This window comes from Cyprinus carpio, chromosome B18 (genome assembly GCF_018340385.1).
Source record: "Cyprinus carpio isolate SPL01 chromosome B18, ASM1834038v1, whole genome shotgun sequence".
In the NCBI taxonomy this organism is placed as follows: domain Eukaryota; kingdom Metazoa; phylum Chordata; class Actinopteri; order Cypriniformes; family Cyprinidae; genus Cyprinus; species Cyprinus carpio.
In genome coordinates, this window is record NC_056614.1 from 18605373 (window position 1) to 18624952 (window position 19580).

Here is a 19580-nt window from a genome sequence, read left to right on the forward strand (position 1 = left end):
GGATTAAATGTGAATGTGCTATTTGTATTTCCTTGAACATAACATAAAGCCATTTCTTAAGCTGAAAAAAAAGTCACTGTGTCTCTCACAGATAAACAGGTGGTTGTCTCTTGAAAAGTGCAATTCAAAAGCATTTATTTTATAGTGTATAGACGGCAGAAAATGTGTGGGAACTGAGGACAGTTAGTAATATTCAACCCATAAGGGTTTTTCAGTGGCTAAATTGTTAAAAATCCATAGAAAGCCAGAAATGAGTGTATACTATGCTGCAGAATAAGTACTGACTATTTTAAAGGCAAGACCAGTTAAAAAAAGCTAAGGTTATTCTACATATATTCTTAAGCTAATATTAATTTAAACATAAAACTACTACTAATGGTAATTTATGAAATTATTATAATTATTTATCTCACAGAAGCTTATTTTATGTCTGCTTTAATGAGTCTTTAATAAGTCTCAAAATGAAAATGTTATAACAAAAAATATTTTTTAGATTTTTAAATTAAAATGTCTGTTTTTGTTTTCTTAAAGATGATTCTTTACCACATTCTGTGATTGTGAAATTGTATTTTATAACTGAACTTGCATCTTGCATCTTAAAAATAGCACCCAGGCAATTTTAAAATGAATTACTTGAATATATTTGTAGAGAAATTGTTGATAAGCTATTTTACATGAGGGTTAGTAATTAATGACACAATTTTCATTTTGGGGTGAAGTAACCCTTTAAATATATTCTAGCATATTGACAGGTAATTTCATATTTGCAAAGATCTTTCACATATATAAAGGACACAAATTAACCCATCTTAAAAAACAGGAAATGAGAAATCTTAACTATAAATAGCTTTTGTTTTAATGTAACCGTGTCTTTTGTATAAACTCTGTGTTAAATCTGCTGGAAGTGTTGCTGTAAATCTGCCTGTGTTCTTTTAAAATTGCACGGCTGACCTTGTTTCTCTTTCCCTTTGTGTGTATTTAGAGGCCTGTAATGTCTCTGGAGTGTGAGGAGGCAGACTGCTGGCTCAAAAGGATTCCTGTTACCTCAAGCCCCACCGAGTCAAACTGCATCATCTACAATCAGGGTACAACACCAAAACACTCCAATACATGCACCTTTCACATACACTACAGTATTAAATGGAGACTCTAACAGTGACTGTTTGTTTTACAGGAGGAGCATTATTCTGTAAGCTGACGCAGGAGCTGTCCAGTGGAGATGCACTTTATGCAACACTGTCCTGCTCCACCGCGGATCAGTCGGCGGTGACTGAGACCCAGAGCGTGCGGGTGAAGGAGGAGCCAGCGTACCCTGCAGCTTTGCACTCTGAGATCCAGCTCCTCCCTCAACAGGCTGGCATGGCTGCCATCTTAGCAACTGCTGTCGTTAATAGTGAGTCACTGCTTGCTGATAAACACAGCATGTCTATACAGTTTCTTGCATTTTTATGAGTGTTTACATCTGTGATTAGGGATGGTGGGCCGTGTTTGTGCATATGTGCGAAAATCATGACGCATAGTACTTAATAGAGTAAAATGTGTTCATGTTTTGTTTTTTGTTTTTTTTAGGACATTAAAAGTTCTTCTTCCCACAGTTCTGCTTCCACAAAAAGTACCATGATTACTATATATTACACAGCAATATTCATTTAATACTGTCATAATGGACATGTACCATGATCATAACATATACCATTTATATACCACGGTTTTTTCAGATGCTAATCTTTTGAACATTCTGTTCATCAAATAATCAGTGTCCACAAAAATATTAAGCAGCATAACTATTTTCAACATTTTTTTTTTTGTTAAAACAGCAGTTAATTTAAATTATAATATTTCACATTTCATATTTCATAATATTAAAGTTTTTACTGTATTTTTATTGCTGCCATGGAGAGCATTAGAGACTTATTTTAGAAATGTAAAAAAAAAAAATAAATCATGCCTACCCAAAACTTTTGAATAATTGTGTGCATATTAACATTTTTAAGAAATGCATTTAAAATAAGTGAATACATTTTATACATAATCTCTGACTAATATAGTTTTGTATGGTTCTTACATGTTAATTAAAAGAATCACTGTACATTTGATTTGGGAATGAGACAAAATTTGAACTTGTGTAGGATACATATTTGTTTGCATTTTTTAAGTTGCAAAAAGGATTTAGAATGAAAAGACCTTAGTTCAGCTGACCAGGAAACAGAAACTTTTTTTTTCAAGTTTGAAATGCCTTAATTTAGTATTTTAACATGGAAAAAAATGACATACCTTCACCTTTAAGTTGCTTGTCATTCATGCCCATCATCAGTAGGTGGCAGTGTTGTGTCAGTTCCAACAGCTGCAGAGTTAATTGGCTGGTACAGCCCTCTCCTCTGCTAAACTGCATGAGGAGTGGGAGTGGGTACGGACATGCCATGATGAAGACGTGAATAATCACTGTAAATATGGCTAAAGGGTAAAACATGATCAGCCCAACTTTGTGCTTCCCACTGCATTAGCTGGGCTGCGTGTAGACGGATAATTGGGATGTGACGGTCGTTGTCAAATATAGCCTGTTCAACATGTGCCCTGACACCAGATCGGCCCGATTACGTGCACACACACTCTTGCACACATCTCAAACTCACTGTGCCGTTGCCGTGGAGATGATGGAACAATTCTGATTGCTTTCTCTGATTTATTATTGTGTGTGTATTATGTTTGCGTGTGCATTACTAAACATTAAACATCCCATTTATGATTAAATGCATGAAGTGTATCAATTAAAATAAATGGGATAAATAGCATTACATTTGTCTGTTAAGTATGAGTTTTCTAATAAAAGTTTTTTGTATAATCCATATATTGTCTGTACACACAAAGCACAAAAATATGCAACACCATTAAATGAGTGGATATTCTTCTCTTAACCCTCTCTCTGTGATAACTTATTATCCTTTCGAGATATAGTTTGTAAGCTTTGTTCTTACTTGTATTTTGTGTGTTTGTGTGTGCAGAAGACATTTTCCCTTGCAAAGACTGTGGGATCTGGTACAGGAGTGAGAGAAATCTCCAGGCCCATCTTATGTACTACTGCGCGAGCCGACAGAAGCAGCAGACCTCGGCCTCTCCTCCACAGGACAAGCCTAAAGATTCGTATCCTAATGAGAGGCTGTGTCCATTCCCACAGTGCAACAAAAGCTGCCCCAGTGCCAGCTCACTGGAGATCCACATGAGAACGCACAGTGGTGAGTTTCTTTTATTTCTTGAAATGGGCACGCGTGCATTAGTAACTGTGTAATAGCGAATTATCCATTATGACTGATTTGTAAGTAAGTATGTCTTTGTCTCTTAATGTGTCTCCAGGAGAACGTCCATTTGTGTGTTTGATTTGCCTGTCGGCTTTCACCACTAAGGCGAACTGTGAGCGGCACTTAAAGGTTCACACAGACTCTCTGAATGGTGTGTGTCACAGCTGTGGTTTCATCTCCACAACGCGAGACATCCTGTATAGCCACCTGGTCACCAGTCACATGGTTTGCCAGCCTGGCTCTCACAGTGAGGTGTACTCACCCAAACTGGCTGCAGGTAACAGCTCTGATATGTGAAGTCTGCAGATCAAAACAAATCCAGTGCAAACTAAGTCTCAATGCTGCATATTGGTAACTCATACTTTTTTATTACGCAAGCATTTTAGTTTAAAAAAATGTATTAAGAAAGAACTATCAAAATAAGTGAATACATTTTATTCATACAACAGTTTGTTCAAATCATGTCAATAACTCAAATACATGTTTACACAGTATACTCACACATGAAATCCTGTCCTTAAAACTTTGTCAGAACTATTCATCAGATCTGCTGAAATATTTTAGACATAAGTATTTTTAATAATAAGATTTAAAGGAGTCGTCCTGTATCTGAATGTCTGTCATTTGTTTTTTTTGTGACAGGCTTGAGTCCAGGAGACTCTGGCATTGTTCTGAAATGTCAAGTGTGCGGCTACTCCGCCGACACACCTGCCCTACTTCAGCAGCATGTTCACACACACCTGGAAGTGAGGGTTCCAGCTGAGAGGAGCCCTGTGCCTCGCCAGAGCAGTCCTCCTTCCCCTGAGCTTCCAGAGCTGCAAGAGACGGAGCCTGCTGCCTGTGTGCCCCGACCAGATTCCTCCAGCCCAGGAGCCAATGGCAGCTCAGCCTCTCAAGGCTGCAGTCCCCTCAGCCAACTAAATATCAAAGAGGAGCCACGTTCAGACTACGAAAACGACTCAAAGGAAGAAGAACAGGCGGGCAGTCCTCAAGGAAATGCTGTGGAGGCAAGCTCATCTCATTCTACTTCACCTAAGAGCCCCATAGTGGTGGCAGTTAAGACGGAGCCAGCCAGTCCCACTCCAGGTTCCAGTCCCATACACCCTGGAACGGGCAGTTCGGTTCTCCCTGGAGGTGCAGTGTTCTTACCACAGTACATGTTCAATTCTGAAGCTGCCATAATGCCGCAAGCATCTGAAATCCTGGCAAAGATGTCTGAGATGGTACACAGTAGGCTTAAACAGGGACAAGGACCAGCAGCTGGACAGCAGAGCTTCTACCCACCAGGCTCTCCTGCTAGCGTTCACAAAGGAGCCACTTGCTTTGAATGTGACATCACCTTCAACAACATCAACAACTTCTACGTCCACAAGAGGCTTTACTGCTCCAGCAGGCATCAGCAAGGTGAGGCAGCAGGTCTAATGAAGGAAGGGGCGGTCACAGCAGCTGCTCCTCCTGCCGCTCATGCTGCTTCACCCCAGGCCAGACCGGTCAGCCGCGCGGCTTCGGCCTCTCCTAGCTACCCTGACCCTGCCCCAGGAGGCACGGCCTCGGAGCCCAAGTTAGTGGAGGTGAAAACTGAGGAACCAGGGCTGAAAGAGGCCACCTGCTCATCCTCCTCAGAGGGAGAGGGACCTGGGGGAGGCCAGGCCAGCGAGGGTAGCCAAAGTCCTAGTGGCTCTGCTGAAGACCAAGACGATGATCCCACTCGCACCTTCTGCCAGGCCTGCAACATCCGATTCAGCCGCCACGATAACTACATTGTCCACAAGCGATTCTACTGCGCCTCGAGACATGATCCCTCCAACCAAAGGGGCAATTCTGGTAAGACTGCCTTCCTTCCCCAACCTATTCGCACACGCAAGCGCAAGAAGATGTACGAGATCCACATGGCTCAAACTGAGGCTTTGGCCAACGCCACTGCTTTGCCAGCAGCAACAAGTCTGGGGGTAAAACAAGAGGGCCCTTCCGTTCCTCCATTGCCCCAAGTATCCACCCCATCACGCAGCTCAAGTCCTGAAGGTGATGGACCCATCGACTTGAGTAAAAGACCCAGACTAAGAGAAAGCCAGAGAGGGGGCAGTGTTCCTGCTTTGCCCCTTACTGACTACCACAAGTGTACTGCCTGCAGCATTAGCTTCAACAGCATCGAGAACTACCTAGCCCACAAGACCTACTACTGCCCTGCAACAACCCTGCAACCGCACACTATGGAACAGCTTAACCGGTTGAAGAGGCCTGCTTCCACTTCCCCAAAGAACCGAGCAGTAGACGTGCACCCTGACGCCAAAGGGCTTCAGACATGTAAAACCGCAGCGGTTCTGCATCCATCTGCCCTACCTGGCTCTGAATCCACTCCTCCACATGTGCAGGGACCAAAGACCCCCAGCACCTCCCCAGTGGTGTGTCCTTACTGCCCTCCCAACAGACCGCTGACCTGTGATCTGATGGAGCATTTTAAAACGACTCATGGTCTGGTGCTCACACTACAACAACATCTCGAGTCAACCCAGTCCTCTAGAGTCAGTCCTAGTCCTAGCCTTAGTCCACGGGATGGAGCTCCTCTCACCCCTCCTAAAAAACCAAGCCCTCGGCACCGTAAGAATAGCGTGAATGGTCGGAGCATCAAGGTGGAACCAACATCTCCTTCCTCACCTGTGCTTAATGGAAGTCCGCTAGAACCCCAGTCTGTGGGGTCTGGTTTTCCGAAAACCGCACCCCCTGCCCTCTCCCCTACAGGAGTAACTGTGTCACCTGTGCCTGAAGCGCTAAGAGAGGTTGGGCAGCTAGGCCACACCCCATTACCCACACTCCTCCCTGAAAAGGCAGGCCTTGCTGTAAGCCACGTCCACACAACTCTGTCCACACCTAAAACACCCCTCGCCTCTCCTCTGCAGAACGGAAACACCCGCTACTGCCGGCTGTGCAACATCAAATTCAGCAGCCTCTCCACTTTCATTGCACACAAAAAATACTACTGTTCCTCTCACAGTGCCGAACATGTCAAGTGATCCCTCTACCCAGTCAATTCTGCCATTCCTCTCATGCATATAAGTGCCAATCACGGCACTGCCCGACCAGAGCATGATAGCGGGACTGTTACTAGCCAGATACGGACATCTTCATGCCGACCGCGTTATCTGGTGTTGTTACTATCGTAACTTATTATACGTTATGGGTCAAGTTTGTATTACACTAAGAGATGAGACTACCTGCACACACAGAATGTGCCCCACTGACTTATTCCCTCATCCATGCAGACTACTTCTTTCATCTGTGAGTTTAAAAATCTGCTGATGGAAATAACATCTTGCCCTTTAATTAGCTTTGAAAATGCTGTTTTAATCACTCCTAAGTTTTTATGTTCATTTTAATCAATGATGGCATTGTATATTGGTAAAAGATTGTTTGACTGAGCCATTTTTATTTTGTTTTAATTTTTTTAATTTGGGGTTAATTCTGACCCCTAGTGGAGGTGTTTATAGAACCCAGTCTGCAGATTTTTGTCAATACACTGATGCAAAAAAACTGGAGTAAAAACTGAGTTACCCAGTGGAAACTGGTGTCATCTGGTTACCAGTTCAAGATGAAAGTTTTTGAATGATAACAAATATGAAGAAACTATTTATCATCTATCATCCTCATGCATTTCATGTAAGTTAAATACTACCTAGTTTCTTTTGAAAGAAAGACTTTGTTTTTGTTTTCATACTGTCAAAAGGAACCATTTCAATCTTCAGTGTGGTGTTTTTCTTGGTTCTTGCATATGAAATTGTGTCATATTTGAATTTTTTGCATTGATCATTGGGACTTGAGAGGAAATTCTGTAAGTGTTGGTCTAGTGAGGGAGAAGACGGCACACACTGTACTGTCTCAGTATTTGGTCGTTGCTTCCAGACAGACATTTTCCATCAGATGGATGTGCATTACGGATCTAAGGACTGTTTTGGGGTTTTAGGGTTTGGATTTTGAACAGTTTTAGATGTTAGCTGTCTCTAGTCACCTTGCCGAATGCAAAACTTTCACTGATTCAAATCCATAACCCTTCTGACCTACTGAAAAAGTGCCATCTGTACTCTAGACGAACCATCATGGACATGCAAAGAAAAGCATGTTTTTTTGGGTCTTTGTTTCTTTTTCTTTTTAACCTTGAAATGAAGTATAGCATAGAATAGATTCACATAAATGTCTTGCACACTGCTGAATGATGTTGAAGGCCACTGAAAGCAAGAGAATTTGAAACTGACTCATTGCTCGTATTGCTTCTTTCTTAAACTGGCAACCCAGTGTCACTCTTGTCCTTCTCTCGTTCGCTCTGTTTCTCTCTCTTTTTCAATTTTGCATTCTCAATGATGACTCAGTGATGTTTTATGCTCCTTTACATGTGCGTGAATGTTGAAAAGAACAGCGTCATGCAATCTATCCTCTTGTGCGGGCTACCTTGGCAAAGCCTTAACAAAGCCTCTCGTCAATATGTCTGAAACAACGGGTCACTTACGTCCACAATGCTCGTTGCTCTCCCCCACTAAGTGGACTTTGTGTATGTTACCAGTGGTGTTTCCCATTTCCTGTGTTACAAAAATGCAACCTCAGTCGTCTCTGCGGTAAGAACAGGAACGAGTGCAAATGAGAACAGTTTAAATTTCTCTATGCTGTTGTGGGTTTGAAACGGTGCTGCACCCGTTGTGAACTCAGAGGTGTTTACAATTCCATTGTTTTATCATTTATCGACTGTCTCAAGTCCAAAAGACCAGTGCTGAAAACCTTTGACCTTTCCAGATCCCTTTTCTATTGCACTGTGTTGTACAAAAAATGCTGAATGTTTTAGTTTTAGAAGCTTTTTTGTATGTATTTATGTTTTTACAGCACTTTTCCTTGTCCAAACCTATCCCCGAAGGATTTAATCGTGAATTTAGAACATTCTAAAACAAATGAAAGATAATTAAAATACTTTGTGAATAATTAAAAATGTTGATGGAAAAATAATGTCAACCTTTTTCTTTTTCTTTCTTTTTTTTTTTAGCTACAAAAAGTTCCACTACACACTTGTCCAAACTATGCATGGGAAATAAAGAGTCCAGAAGGACATTCAAAGTGCAAGAGAACTTGTCGTACTCTTCTCTCTCTAAGTAGTTTGTAGACTGTGATGCAACACACATTCTGCGTTCTGGGAACTTTGCATACCATTGTTTTTTTATGAAGTGATTTATTTATTTTTCTCTTTGGCTCAACCGTTTGACAGACAGTGTTTGTATTGGTGGCATATTTTATTTTTGTGTATGAGAACAAGGGTTAGTTCACACACACACACAGAAAAAAGAAAATTGGGCCATTTACTAACTCGTGTCAAACACTGCTTTTTTTTTTTTTTTTTTTTTTTTAAGTGAAAATATCTATTTAGAAGAATATCCAGACTACTAGAACTGGACAGTAGAAAAATCTCTTTCCACTTTAGTTGCATGAAAAAAACAACAACATAATTGGTCCAAAAATCAACCCTTGGATTTATTTATTATTTTACATATACAAAAGAATACTTGAACAACTTTAAGGGATCTTTTTAATACAGTCTTTGTGCCTGCTAACAGGAAGCACATATCAGTGTTGAAATGATGTTCTGTTCTACACTACAGACAGCTTACAAGCAAGTTCACGTCAATATTTACATTCACAGACTGAAGGTTGTTGTACAAGGTGAATTATTACTCATTTCCCACCACTCTTTTACCATTATTGTTTCGTCAAGCCTTTTGATTTAAAAGTATTGCTCACGCAGCCATTCCAGAGGCAGCATGCTTTTACAGCACACTCACTAAACCCGAGCTGTAATTATCTGAATAAAGCAAAGCTTTCTTGACTTAAGTATCAAGGCTATTTCGCCCCCTGCTCTTTAAAAAGATTGTTGGATGCCTGTACCTGTGGATTATTCTTCATTGTGACTTCATTACTCACTCTTTAACCAAAAAAACTGATAAAAACTTCTCATCTTGACATCTCATATTAATTCAAGGCTCTTTGCTTTTATTTTGTCATCATTTGAGCCTAGGGAAAGATCTCTCAGGTATTTTTATTATACAAATTTATTGGTGAAACTGTGGAGGAAAAAAAAAAGACGTTATGTTTCACAAAATGAGCTTTAGGGAATAAACCGTAACTTTTGGCGCTCTAGCGGTTAATAAACATAACTGCATGCATTTTTTGCGGAAGAACATTTAGCCGGAGCTACTTCTCTCTGTTTATGTCTTTGACAAATCATGCAGTGGTTCCACCAGAACCAGTCTGAAATAGTCCGAATATAAAAACGTATTATAGTTGTACCGTAGTGATTCAGGACAAGCCAAAAACACTGTTTGGAAAACAGATACATGTAGTAATGTAACTCGGGGAGTTGAGGGCAATTTTACCTTTTCAGTTTTCATGGTCAGACTGAATGATATTTAATGAAAAGGCTTTGTTGAATGGTATTTAAAATCCATTAGGTGTTTTAATGGGCACAATACCTTACAAATTGTAGTGGTAAATTCCTAAAATTTCCATTTCTGCATAATGATGCACAAATCCTGCTAGAATTGAGTTATTTAGCATATCCCTGACTTGCAGAGGTAGACAGGTCCCAAGACAAGAGCTCTACAATGCTACAGCATTAATGGAGGTAACAATAGGGTTTAAACAGGAGCCGCCCTGCCATAAAAACATTGCTCCTTAGATGTTCACCCTCTTTATGAATGTACAAGGAGGCTTTATTGTTGATAACCCAAGTAGAATACAACTGTATCTACAAACAATCATTTTCAAGGCTTAAAATATTCTGAAGTCAAGGGTAGCCCTTGTTTCCTAACATTAGTCCATAAAGTGATGCATGTACACTCTTAAAATATAGGTTCCAAATGGGGTTTTGCAGCAATGCCATAGATGAACCATTCTTGGTTCCCCCAAGAACCTTTTAGTAAAGAGTGTATAAGACTTATTGCACTCTGAAATTAATTCAACCATTTTCAGCTGCATTTACCAGGTCATAAAACATACTGAACTTGATTAATTCATAGCCAAGCATGTCTAAAACAGAATAAAAGGGTTAGAGAATCATGACCCAGAGGTCTCCTCTTTAGGGACATTTACAAGTACCTGACATGTTTTTCCTTGTACTAGTTTTTAAAACCTCATTTAGGATTCAGTTAACGTATTTCCCATTTATTGGAGTTGTGACCCATATAGATCTCCCTTGGAACAGAGACGAAGAGTGAAAATAGAGTCTGTCTGTGCAAAATACACTAATCAATAAAGAAATATGAGAACAAAGCTCACCTGCAGTGCAAGAATGCAATTTAGCACAGCATGTAACAGACAGTGATGATTATAACCAAGTGGCACATGTAATCAAGTGCACGTTCATGAAGGTCAGATTATCTTTAGGTGGTCATAATTCACGCTTTTAGTATCTGGCAGTGTTTCTTTTTTCCTTTTAGTCATCTGAATGCTGTAAAATGGCACAGCCTTTAGTGTGACAGCTGGCAATGCAGATAAAGTCAATGAATGCAATTTCAGATGCTGTGTATTCTCGAGCCGGTTTTGAATTTTCTGAATGGCTTTTCAATCGTGTGTCTTGATGTTGCTGTACCTGTGTCTGCCACCTGTCTGTCTGCATGGGTTAAACCTTCCAAAAAAATGACATTAAAATGAAGGTGCTGTTTTGAGTGGTTTTGGTTACAGCGATCCAAGTCAGGTGGTCTATTATTCTGAAGTACCCAAAGCAGATAGCTGTCCACTTTGGCATCCTCAATACACATCAAGTGTCAGATCTTCTGCAACCTCCCCTGGCCTTTGCTGAGCTCATCTCCGAATATGATTTGGCACCACTTTATTTCATCAGTGTTTTTCATTTTCTTAATGACTTCAGGGCTGACAGCAGTAGTGGAGATGAACAGTCATATCCTTGCCCAAGGAAATGCTCTTCAATTTTTGTTATACAGCATGTTTAACAATAAAAACAACAACAAAATATCATAATTCACCCTTTCTTGCACTTCTTCCTTTTTTATTTTTGCACTCATTCTCTATCCCTTCTGGGCTGAAAGTTTAGTGATGGGGTCAGTAACTAAAAGTTGCGAAAATCTAACATCTATCTAAATCTATTTATCAGCAGTCATGGTAGGTAAGCAGTACACAGTAGCTTGCTGAGCAATTACAGCAGCAACAAGCTACTTGTCCAGCAAGATGCAATTGTATGACTTTGTCATTTGTGACTGTATATTGTACATGCTGCTTTAAAGTCGAGCAAACTAAACTGAAATAATTAAACACGTTAAACTTAAATGTCTATGCTTTTTTCAGTGCTGGAAAGTTCGATTCATTTTAGTGAATCAGTTCGTTCGGAAGAGTCATTTAAATTAGACATGAACAGTGATGCCTTGGGAAGTAGTGAAATATAGTTTGGGTTCAGTGGGAAGGGTATAGACTGTTTGTCTGTTTTTGTATTAAATTGTATTTTTGTAGGTTTCCCAGGCGGTGGCATTTGAAGGGGCGGTGGGTGCACATGTGGTGTATTGAATTTGGCTGCCATGGTGTTACTTTTGCATGGTGTTTGGACATGAATGAATGTGTGTTGGTAGTGTGTGTACACAACCATCCTATAATGATAAAAATCCACACTTCTTTTTTTACATCTCCATAAATCATAAGCAGTGTCTCCCAACTAGGACTTGGTTTTCTGACTTGGTGCTAATGTGACGTCACATTAGCTATAGGCTTCGCCCACGAATGTTGACAGATGCTGCTGTTTTCACACAGAACCACCCTGAGCGAGTTCACAGTGAGTTGTACACAGTCCGCCATTGCTGCACTGACGAGAATGTCTCCCAAGTGTTTTCGGTGTTCTGTAGCTGGATGTTTGAATCCACATAGCTCTCTCCTTACTCCTGAAATCTGAGCCTCTGAAGACAAGGTAGATTCATTTTGTTTTCGAAGAAAATGCTCCCTTAACTCTACCGAAATTCATCTATGTCTGCGTGAATAATTTTAAACCAGACTGCTTTGTGAATGAGGGTCAGTATGAAGCAGGTTTTGAACTAACCTTTCTTCTGAAGGATGGAGTAAGGCAAATGTTTGTGATCCAGCTACATCTCCAGAAGAAGTACTGTAAGTATCACACGTTTGTTTTCCAAATTACCTTTCTGAAAAGGCTTCTTGGCACTCTGTAAGGCTAATGTTGCTAAAGCTACCATTGTCTGTCTGTTTTCACTGATGCTGTCTTCACGTGCTACCAGAATGATTGTAAATAGGAATGTGGGAGCTAAAGGGGTCATATGATGTTGCTACAAAGAACATTGTTTTGTGTATTTGATGTAATGAAATGTGTTTATGCGGTTTAAGGTTCAAAAAACACATTATTTTCCACATACTGTACATTATTGTTTCTCCTCTATGCCTCGCTTTTCTGAAACGCATAGTTTTTTTTTACAAAGCTCATCAATCTGAAAAGCGAGGTGTGCTCTGATCGGCCAGCTATCCAGTGTTTTGTGATTGGCCGAAAACTTCAAGCATGTAACGGGAATGTTATGCCCCTTACTTTACTGTGATGCGTGTCCCAGTCAGATCACTGGCACCACAAGACAAAAACAATAAAACCCATTACAAATGAGCCATTTGTTGCATCCAGTGGGGACATAATTATGGGTTATAATGACTTAAACTGTCTTTTTACGCGTTGCGTTGCATCACGCCACGTAAACAAAACCATGTCTGCTTTTGTGATCAGAGAAACGACAAACAAGCAGCACTACTCTACACCAGCGGTTCTCAATTTCAGTCCTCGAGCCCCCCAGCTCTGCATATTTTGCATGTCTCTCTTTGTTAACACACCTGATTCAGATAATCCGCTCGTTAGAAGTGAGCTCCCTGCATGGGCTGTGTTCCCATTGATATGGTCCCTACACAGTGTTCATTGCTCCCTACTCCCTGAGCAGGAGAAATCTACTTAAGTTTACTTCACTTCGGAACATTCATTCACAGATTTGCGCTGCGCACACGGACAAATGTGACATCATATACCTCTGTAAATGAATACAATTTAAATTCACGTCTCACTCACTTCAATGCACTTTGAATGGAACATATACGTTCACTTCGAACTGGAATCATGGCGGAATATCCTGAGATGTCCACTTCGCAGGGTACTTTCGTTCGAATAGAAAAAAACGTCTGAAGCGATAAGACAAATGTGCAGAGCAGGTCACGCGAGTACTAGAATTGAGAACCACTGCTCAAAACTCTCGTTTGAATCATCAGTGGCAAATCCTTTAAATATGTAAACTACTTAAAGACTGTGAGTCAGAACAGCCGGCATTGAAATCTTCTTTCCCAGGATCATGAAACAGTCCTCCATAAAATGTGCTGCACACATCTGAATATTTGGATGTAACTGTTCTGGAACAGTGTTGTAAATACAACTTAACCACTGATTTGTAGTTGTGTCCTCTTTTGGAAGGCCAAACAAAGTATTTTCACTTTCACAACGAAACAACGTCTCCACGACATGGCGCTGGCGGCAACAGTGAGAATCAAAGTTACGCCTTCTTTATTTGCGTGAACATTTGGGCGGCGTTATGCAAATCTTCCCACATTGTGACGTAGACATGTGGGGGCGTGTTAGAACGAGCCATTTTAGGGGGATGTGGTTGACTCTTAACTTTTATAAACAATATCTCTTTGGGTTTGAGACTTTAGTCTTTGCAACTTTATAGATCTTCTTTATGCACCAAGAGTTTATAGCACTTCAAAGAGAAAGGTAAACTTGAAATCGCATCAATCGCACCCCTTTAAAATTGCATATGAAAGCAATGTGTAGTCGACCACTGGAATTAGTCGAGCTCATAATCACAAGTGGGGCTTACAAAGTTTGTATGGCACCATGAGTTATTTTTATCGTGTCGTGCTCCCGTCTGTGTAATTCATAAATTGCATTTTTTATGTGCAATCAGATGACTGACTTTTAAACTGAGTGCGTTTTCTGTAAAGATAACAGGCTTGTATTAATAATGGAGTGTTTATTTGCAAAGGCTAGCACCGGTATAGCTGGAGCTTGAGCTCTTGAATCGCTGCCCTCTTCTCCGGGAGCACCAGCTCAGACGAAAACGGCGCATTTTGGCTCATACCCTAAAAGCGGCAATTTTAACAAGCTATAAATATTATCTGTAAGGTATTTTGAGCTAAAACTTCACACACTCTGGGGACATCTGAGACTTATTTACATCTTGTAAAAAGGGGCATAATAGGTCACCTTTAAAGCTTGAGTAGATTTTTATTATTTACCCATCAATTCTTCATAGTACTGCCTGGGCTCAGTGTTAATTGTTTTGTTTTACAAACTGTTTCCATTTTTATATTTGCTAGACAATGTTTGTGATTTTTAATAAAACTTCTGTGTAAAGGCCTCTGCAACGAAATACCTTTTGACTGCTCGTTTATTCATACATTGTTTACTTGTGAACTCATTAAGTGAAATAGATAGATAGATAGATAGATAGATAGATAGATAGATAGATAGATGATAGATAGATAGATAGATAGATAGATAGATAGATAGATAGATAGATAGATAGATAGATAGATAGATAGATAGATAGAACAAAACATTTTTTTTTGTAATTTTGTAAATGCTGTATGTGGCCTACAGCACATTTTGAGGGTGTTTTTATTTGTAAAAATGCATCGTTGAGCTACAATGAGTTATAGAACTCTGAAAAGTTATTAATAAGATTTTTATTTGGTATCGAGAGTGAGTAATCGCAAAAGACTGTAGAAGGAGACTAATTAAAGACACACCTAAAGACAGCTCCTTAACAACCAATCGTCAACAGTCCTAATGAGCGTTTTTTTTTATTTTATTTTATTTTTATCAGAGGCACATAACTGACGAACCTTTCTCATGAATCCTTTCAACCAGCATTCAAAGAGCTGTTATAATGAGCATTATGGATGAAAATGTTATACTACAAAGGTGCTATAAGCTTTTAAGGTGTCTTACCCCTCGACATTGATAAACTAATGAACTGAGCTACATAGTTCTGGCCTCTCTTCTTGTTATCTTTCTTCTGTTCTAGATGCATTCTCTGCAGGCAGACATAAAAATCAGTGATGCAAAGGAATGAAAAAAGCTATTAAATCAGTAAAACTGACCACATAGTCGGCAGAAGAGTTGTCTTTTCTTTCAGTAATCTTAAATTGCTGGTTTTAATGATGGCCTCTACAGGATTCACCACCCCGATCAGATGATTCATCTTCCGGAAAAAAAGGTAGAAGCAATAGTGTATAGTACACGATTTGCAAGGCCAAACCTTGCCCTCTTGGTCTCACAGCAATTGATGACGTGTGAAAGAAGAGGTAAAATCAGATGCAATTATACACAACATATTGTGATCAAACAGATACTGGCAAGGTCAAGGTATCTGACCACCATCTCAGGGCGTTTGTGAGTCACTCTTTCCTCACAGCATCTCTCATTAGTCCAAACACACACTTCTAATAACACCTTTGATTCTCTCACTCAGCTAGAGATCTTTTACTGTCACACTATGACCATTCCAGTCCTTTATCGGCATGTGATGCTATATCTCTCAGGTATAAGAGCTGAAGGCTAAGTAACAGAGCTCAAGATTAAGTTCAACATATTGACATTTATGAATTAATCAGATTAATCAGTTTTATTCAAGGCAGCGGCTATTTGCACAAAGTGTAAATAGCGATATAGGCTATTTACACTAAGTGCAAATAGCAATAGATGCTATTTAAACTAAGTGTAAATAGCAATTAGATGACATTTACACTAAGTGAAAATAGCATATTTTCTTAGTGATAAATTAACCTACACTAAGTGCAAATAGCCATAGAGGTTATTTACACTAAGTGCAAATAGCAATAGATGCTATTTACACTAAGTGTAAATAGCAATTAGATGCTATTTACACTAGATGCTAGTCCCAGCTGAAAACGAAACCCCGTCGTATTCTAATGAAGTTGAACTCGAAGGAAATTAAGTGAACACCTGGCCATTTATGCTGTTAAGCATTATAAGCTGTGTTTGCCTAAGGAGACCAAACTAGCAGCTTATAAAATCTCGACATCAACCCTTCGCAAGCATGTAGAGCTAAATACTTGCATTGTTGCATTGGAGGTTAAAATTAAGCTTTGACAGTTTAGCAAAAGGTTTTGCACAAATTAGTCAAAAAGACAGGCTGCAGTGTGTGCGATATATATAGTTTACGATAATATTGTAATTTTTGTTTTTAACAATGTGCGATTTTAAATATTATTTTTACCCTGTAACATTCCACCTCAAAATATTAGTAAAAGGGCTTCCACAAAATGTTTTGTCAAACTCCATTTGGCTGATTTTAGCATTAGCAGAATAAATTAAAAATAGCAAAAAAAAAAAAATTTCCTAATGTTAAAAAAGCCAAATAAAGGTTGCTTGGTTTTGCTGGTTCAGCTGGCCAATTTGTTTTTAACTGTGCAACAGAATAATTCTCAAAACTCCTTAAAACATATTAAACTGTCTGAACCAGCTTAAACCAACAAAGACCAGCAGACTGCATTTGACTGTTTTTATTTTTCAGCAGGGACTTACAGACCTTAAGAGGTAGTTTATGAAAGGTCTCCACTCTCCAGTGGTGGCCCGTGTCATGCTACAAATGTATCAGAGGTATTATTAGTTGGTTAATGACAAAAGCAGGTGTATAAGGACTAGAACACTTGACAGAAAGGATGCTACAGTAAATTAGAACAGCCAGATCCCAGTGACGGGAGATGTTGTTGCACTCACTCCATATTGCACTTAAGTGGACATTAACTGATCATGAGTGGTGATGTTAAGTGCTACAAAATTATCAAATTGCCTGCTGGTGAGTGCTTGATGCCGTGCCTTGCTTACTAGAGGGATGTGTTTTGACATTATGTGCGCTTGTGCTTGATGCTTAAACCTGGATCACACAACCCACTTCTGCATTTCAGCCCTTCAAGAAAAGACCTTGTTATTCAAGAACTTTTTACAGAGCAGGTTTGAATCTCAAATGATGGAGCAGTTAGAGGAACAGAGTTGCTATATTTGTCAGATCACAGTGCACTGATCTCACCTCCGAAAGGATGGACGGTTGCTGTTCAAAAATACAGACCAGCTTTACCCTCACATTCTATGGTTATAACAACTAATAAAAAAAAACTGAATATGTAAAAAGCCTATTTAGATTTGGGTTTAATAGTCCTACAGCCAATAAGCATGTAAATCTGGTGTGAGGCTTTGACAGCGCTGCCCTTTTCTGCTTAAAATTCACAGCTCTTTCAATCTGTGAGTTGGCAGATGCTTTTATAGAATAGAGGAAATGAGGAAAATACAAGCCATTACCTCATGAATGACCTCAATGTCCTTAATATCATTTGCTAGATGCTTAAATCTTATCATCAGTCAAATTTTATGGTTATCTATAATATAGTAGCCTATATTCCAGTGGTTTTCACATTTTTATGCCTGAGACCCTCAAAAATTCCTCAAATATAAAAGGCTGTTGTATGAAAGAAAAGTTAAATATTAAAATAATTAATTGGTTGTTTATTTGTTTACATGCTTATTTATTTCCCTGGTACAGTTAATTATTCTGAAATCAACAAAAAGGCTTTTTGGGTTAAATGATGCAGGACTGCACTGCTAATTTGCTATCTAATGTATGCAGATCTGCCTGTTCCTTCTAAAACCAAGGATGGATGGCTGGGTGATTTTTGAAAGGTTAACTAATTATTCACACTTCTACATGAATATCATTAGTGACTTGTAATTTCACATAAATTATGTGATGGCAGCCGCACCATTGAGAGCTAGTAAACTGACTATTGACAGATATCTATTAAGGCTTTTATTGTATTCTCTAAAAGATAATGTTAAACAAAATGTGTTTATAATGTTGTAGAAGGAAGGAAGACATGTTTAATGCAGTCATCACGGTAGTGTTTGTTGTAAAATGCTTCTATAGAAACGTGGGAAAATGAGGGAGAAGAAAAAAACTCGTAACTATTGTTATAGCCTGAGCCAAATTGAGTTGCGAGCTACAGCAGATGCTTTACTTTGAACTGCTTGATTGGAAAATTATCAGCCTTAAGCAAGGCCCGCTGAGCTCCCAGGGCTCTGAAGACCTCGGGTCTACACATTACATGAGAGCTTCTTCTAGTGAGGAAGTCTCTTCAGAGTGAGTAGTCAGGGTCAGATGTGAACTCGCAGGCTGGAGAGACTCTAACACTTAAATGAATCTGGCTGTGATTAAAAATGAATGATACAATTAACATGAACAATGCAATTAACTCTTTTATCTTATATTCTCACTTGATATTATATTTGCTGATGCTTTATTCAGTAATTGATTACTTAGAATTATTATGATTACAGTCTTTGAATTCTTTTAATTCTTTCAATCTTCACTTATAAATGCATCTTTTGAACCTTGCCATCTTTTATATCTGTACCACTCTTATATACTTCTTTTTTCACGTACAGTTTTAAAAATTACAATGGCCTCAAAAAGTATTTAGACACTTACATAATGAATACAAATGAGCTATCTCTTTATATCTCTATCGCACCCAATAAAGGCTGCATTTATTTGATACAAAATACAGAAAAAAAAAAAATGGAAAATTTGTGACATATTACTACAATTTAAAGTAACTTTTGTTATAATGTACTATACTTTGATATATTTTAAAATGGAATTTTTTGAACTGAATTTCCACCAGTCATTACTGTACAGTGTTGGGGAGTAACTTTTACATTTACTTTTGATTTCATTTAATTGATTTCTTTACTGGAAAGACTTTCAAAAAGTACTTTAGACATATTACTAGAGTTTTACAAGAGATTGATTAATCTCAACGTGAATCCATCTCTCATGAACGTTCTCAGACAGCTGTGACTCATAGTCATGTCATGTCTCATTATTGTGTGTACAGTGCATAAACCCTCACTCCTACACAGGGCACCTGCAGTTATTACCTGGTTTGCCTGCTTTCATTAACCAGTACCTGTTTTAATCCCCTCAATGCTGAAATTGATGAAATCATCAGTGCTAATGTCAGTAAGTTGCCCTTTTCTCTTACAGAAAATGCGGAACCAGCCATCAAATGTGCTCTCTCTCTTTCTCTCTCTCTCTCTCTCTCTCTCTCTCTCTCTCTCTCTCTCTTCTGCGGTTGCCATGGCAGTGAGTCACACCAAGGCGTATCTTGTCAGTAAGCTCAGTTATGCTTTCA

The 19580-nt window shown here is 39.1% G+C and overlaps 1 protein-coding gene across 1 annotated transcript in view; it reads left to right on the forward strand.

Annotated features, from left to right (window-relative positions):
- The window catches only part of LOC109056170 (zinc finger protein ZFPM1-like), a 77973-nt gene extending 65833 nt beyond the window's left edge, over window positions 1–12140 (forward strand). Inside the window, exons 5-9 of the mRNA XM_042744179.1 lie at window positions 983–1085; window positions 1175–1393; window positions 3003–3233; window positions 3352–3573; window positions 3939–12140. Coding sequence (XP_042600113.1) covers window positions 983–1085; window positions 1175–1393; window positions 3003–3233; window positions 3352–3573; window positions 3939–6307 — 3144 coding nt within the window. The 3' untranslated portion in view covers window positions 6308–12140. The remainder of the gene's footprint in view (window positions 1–982; window positions 1086–1174; window positions 1394–3002; window positions 3234–3351; window positions 3574–3938) is intronic.
- Window positions 12141–19580: the final 7440 nt, after the last annotated feature.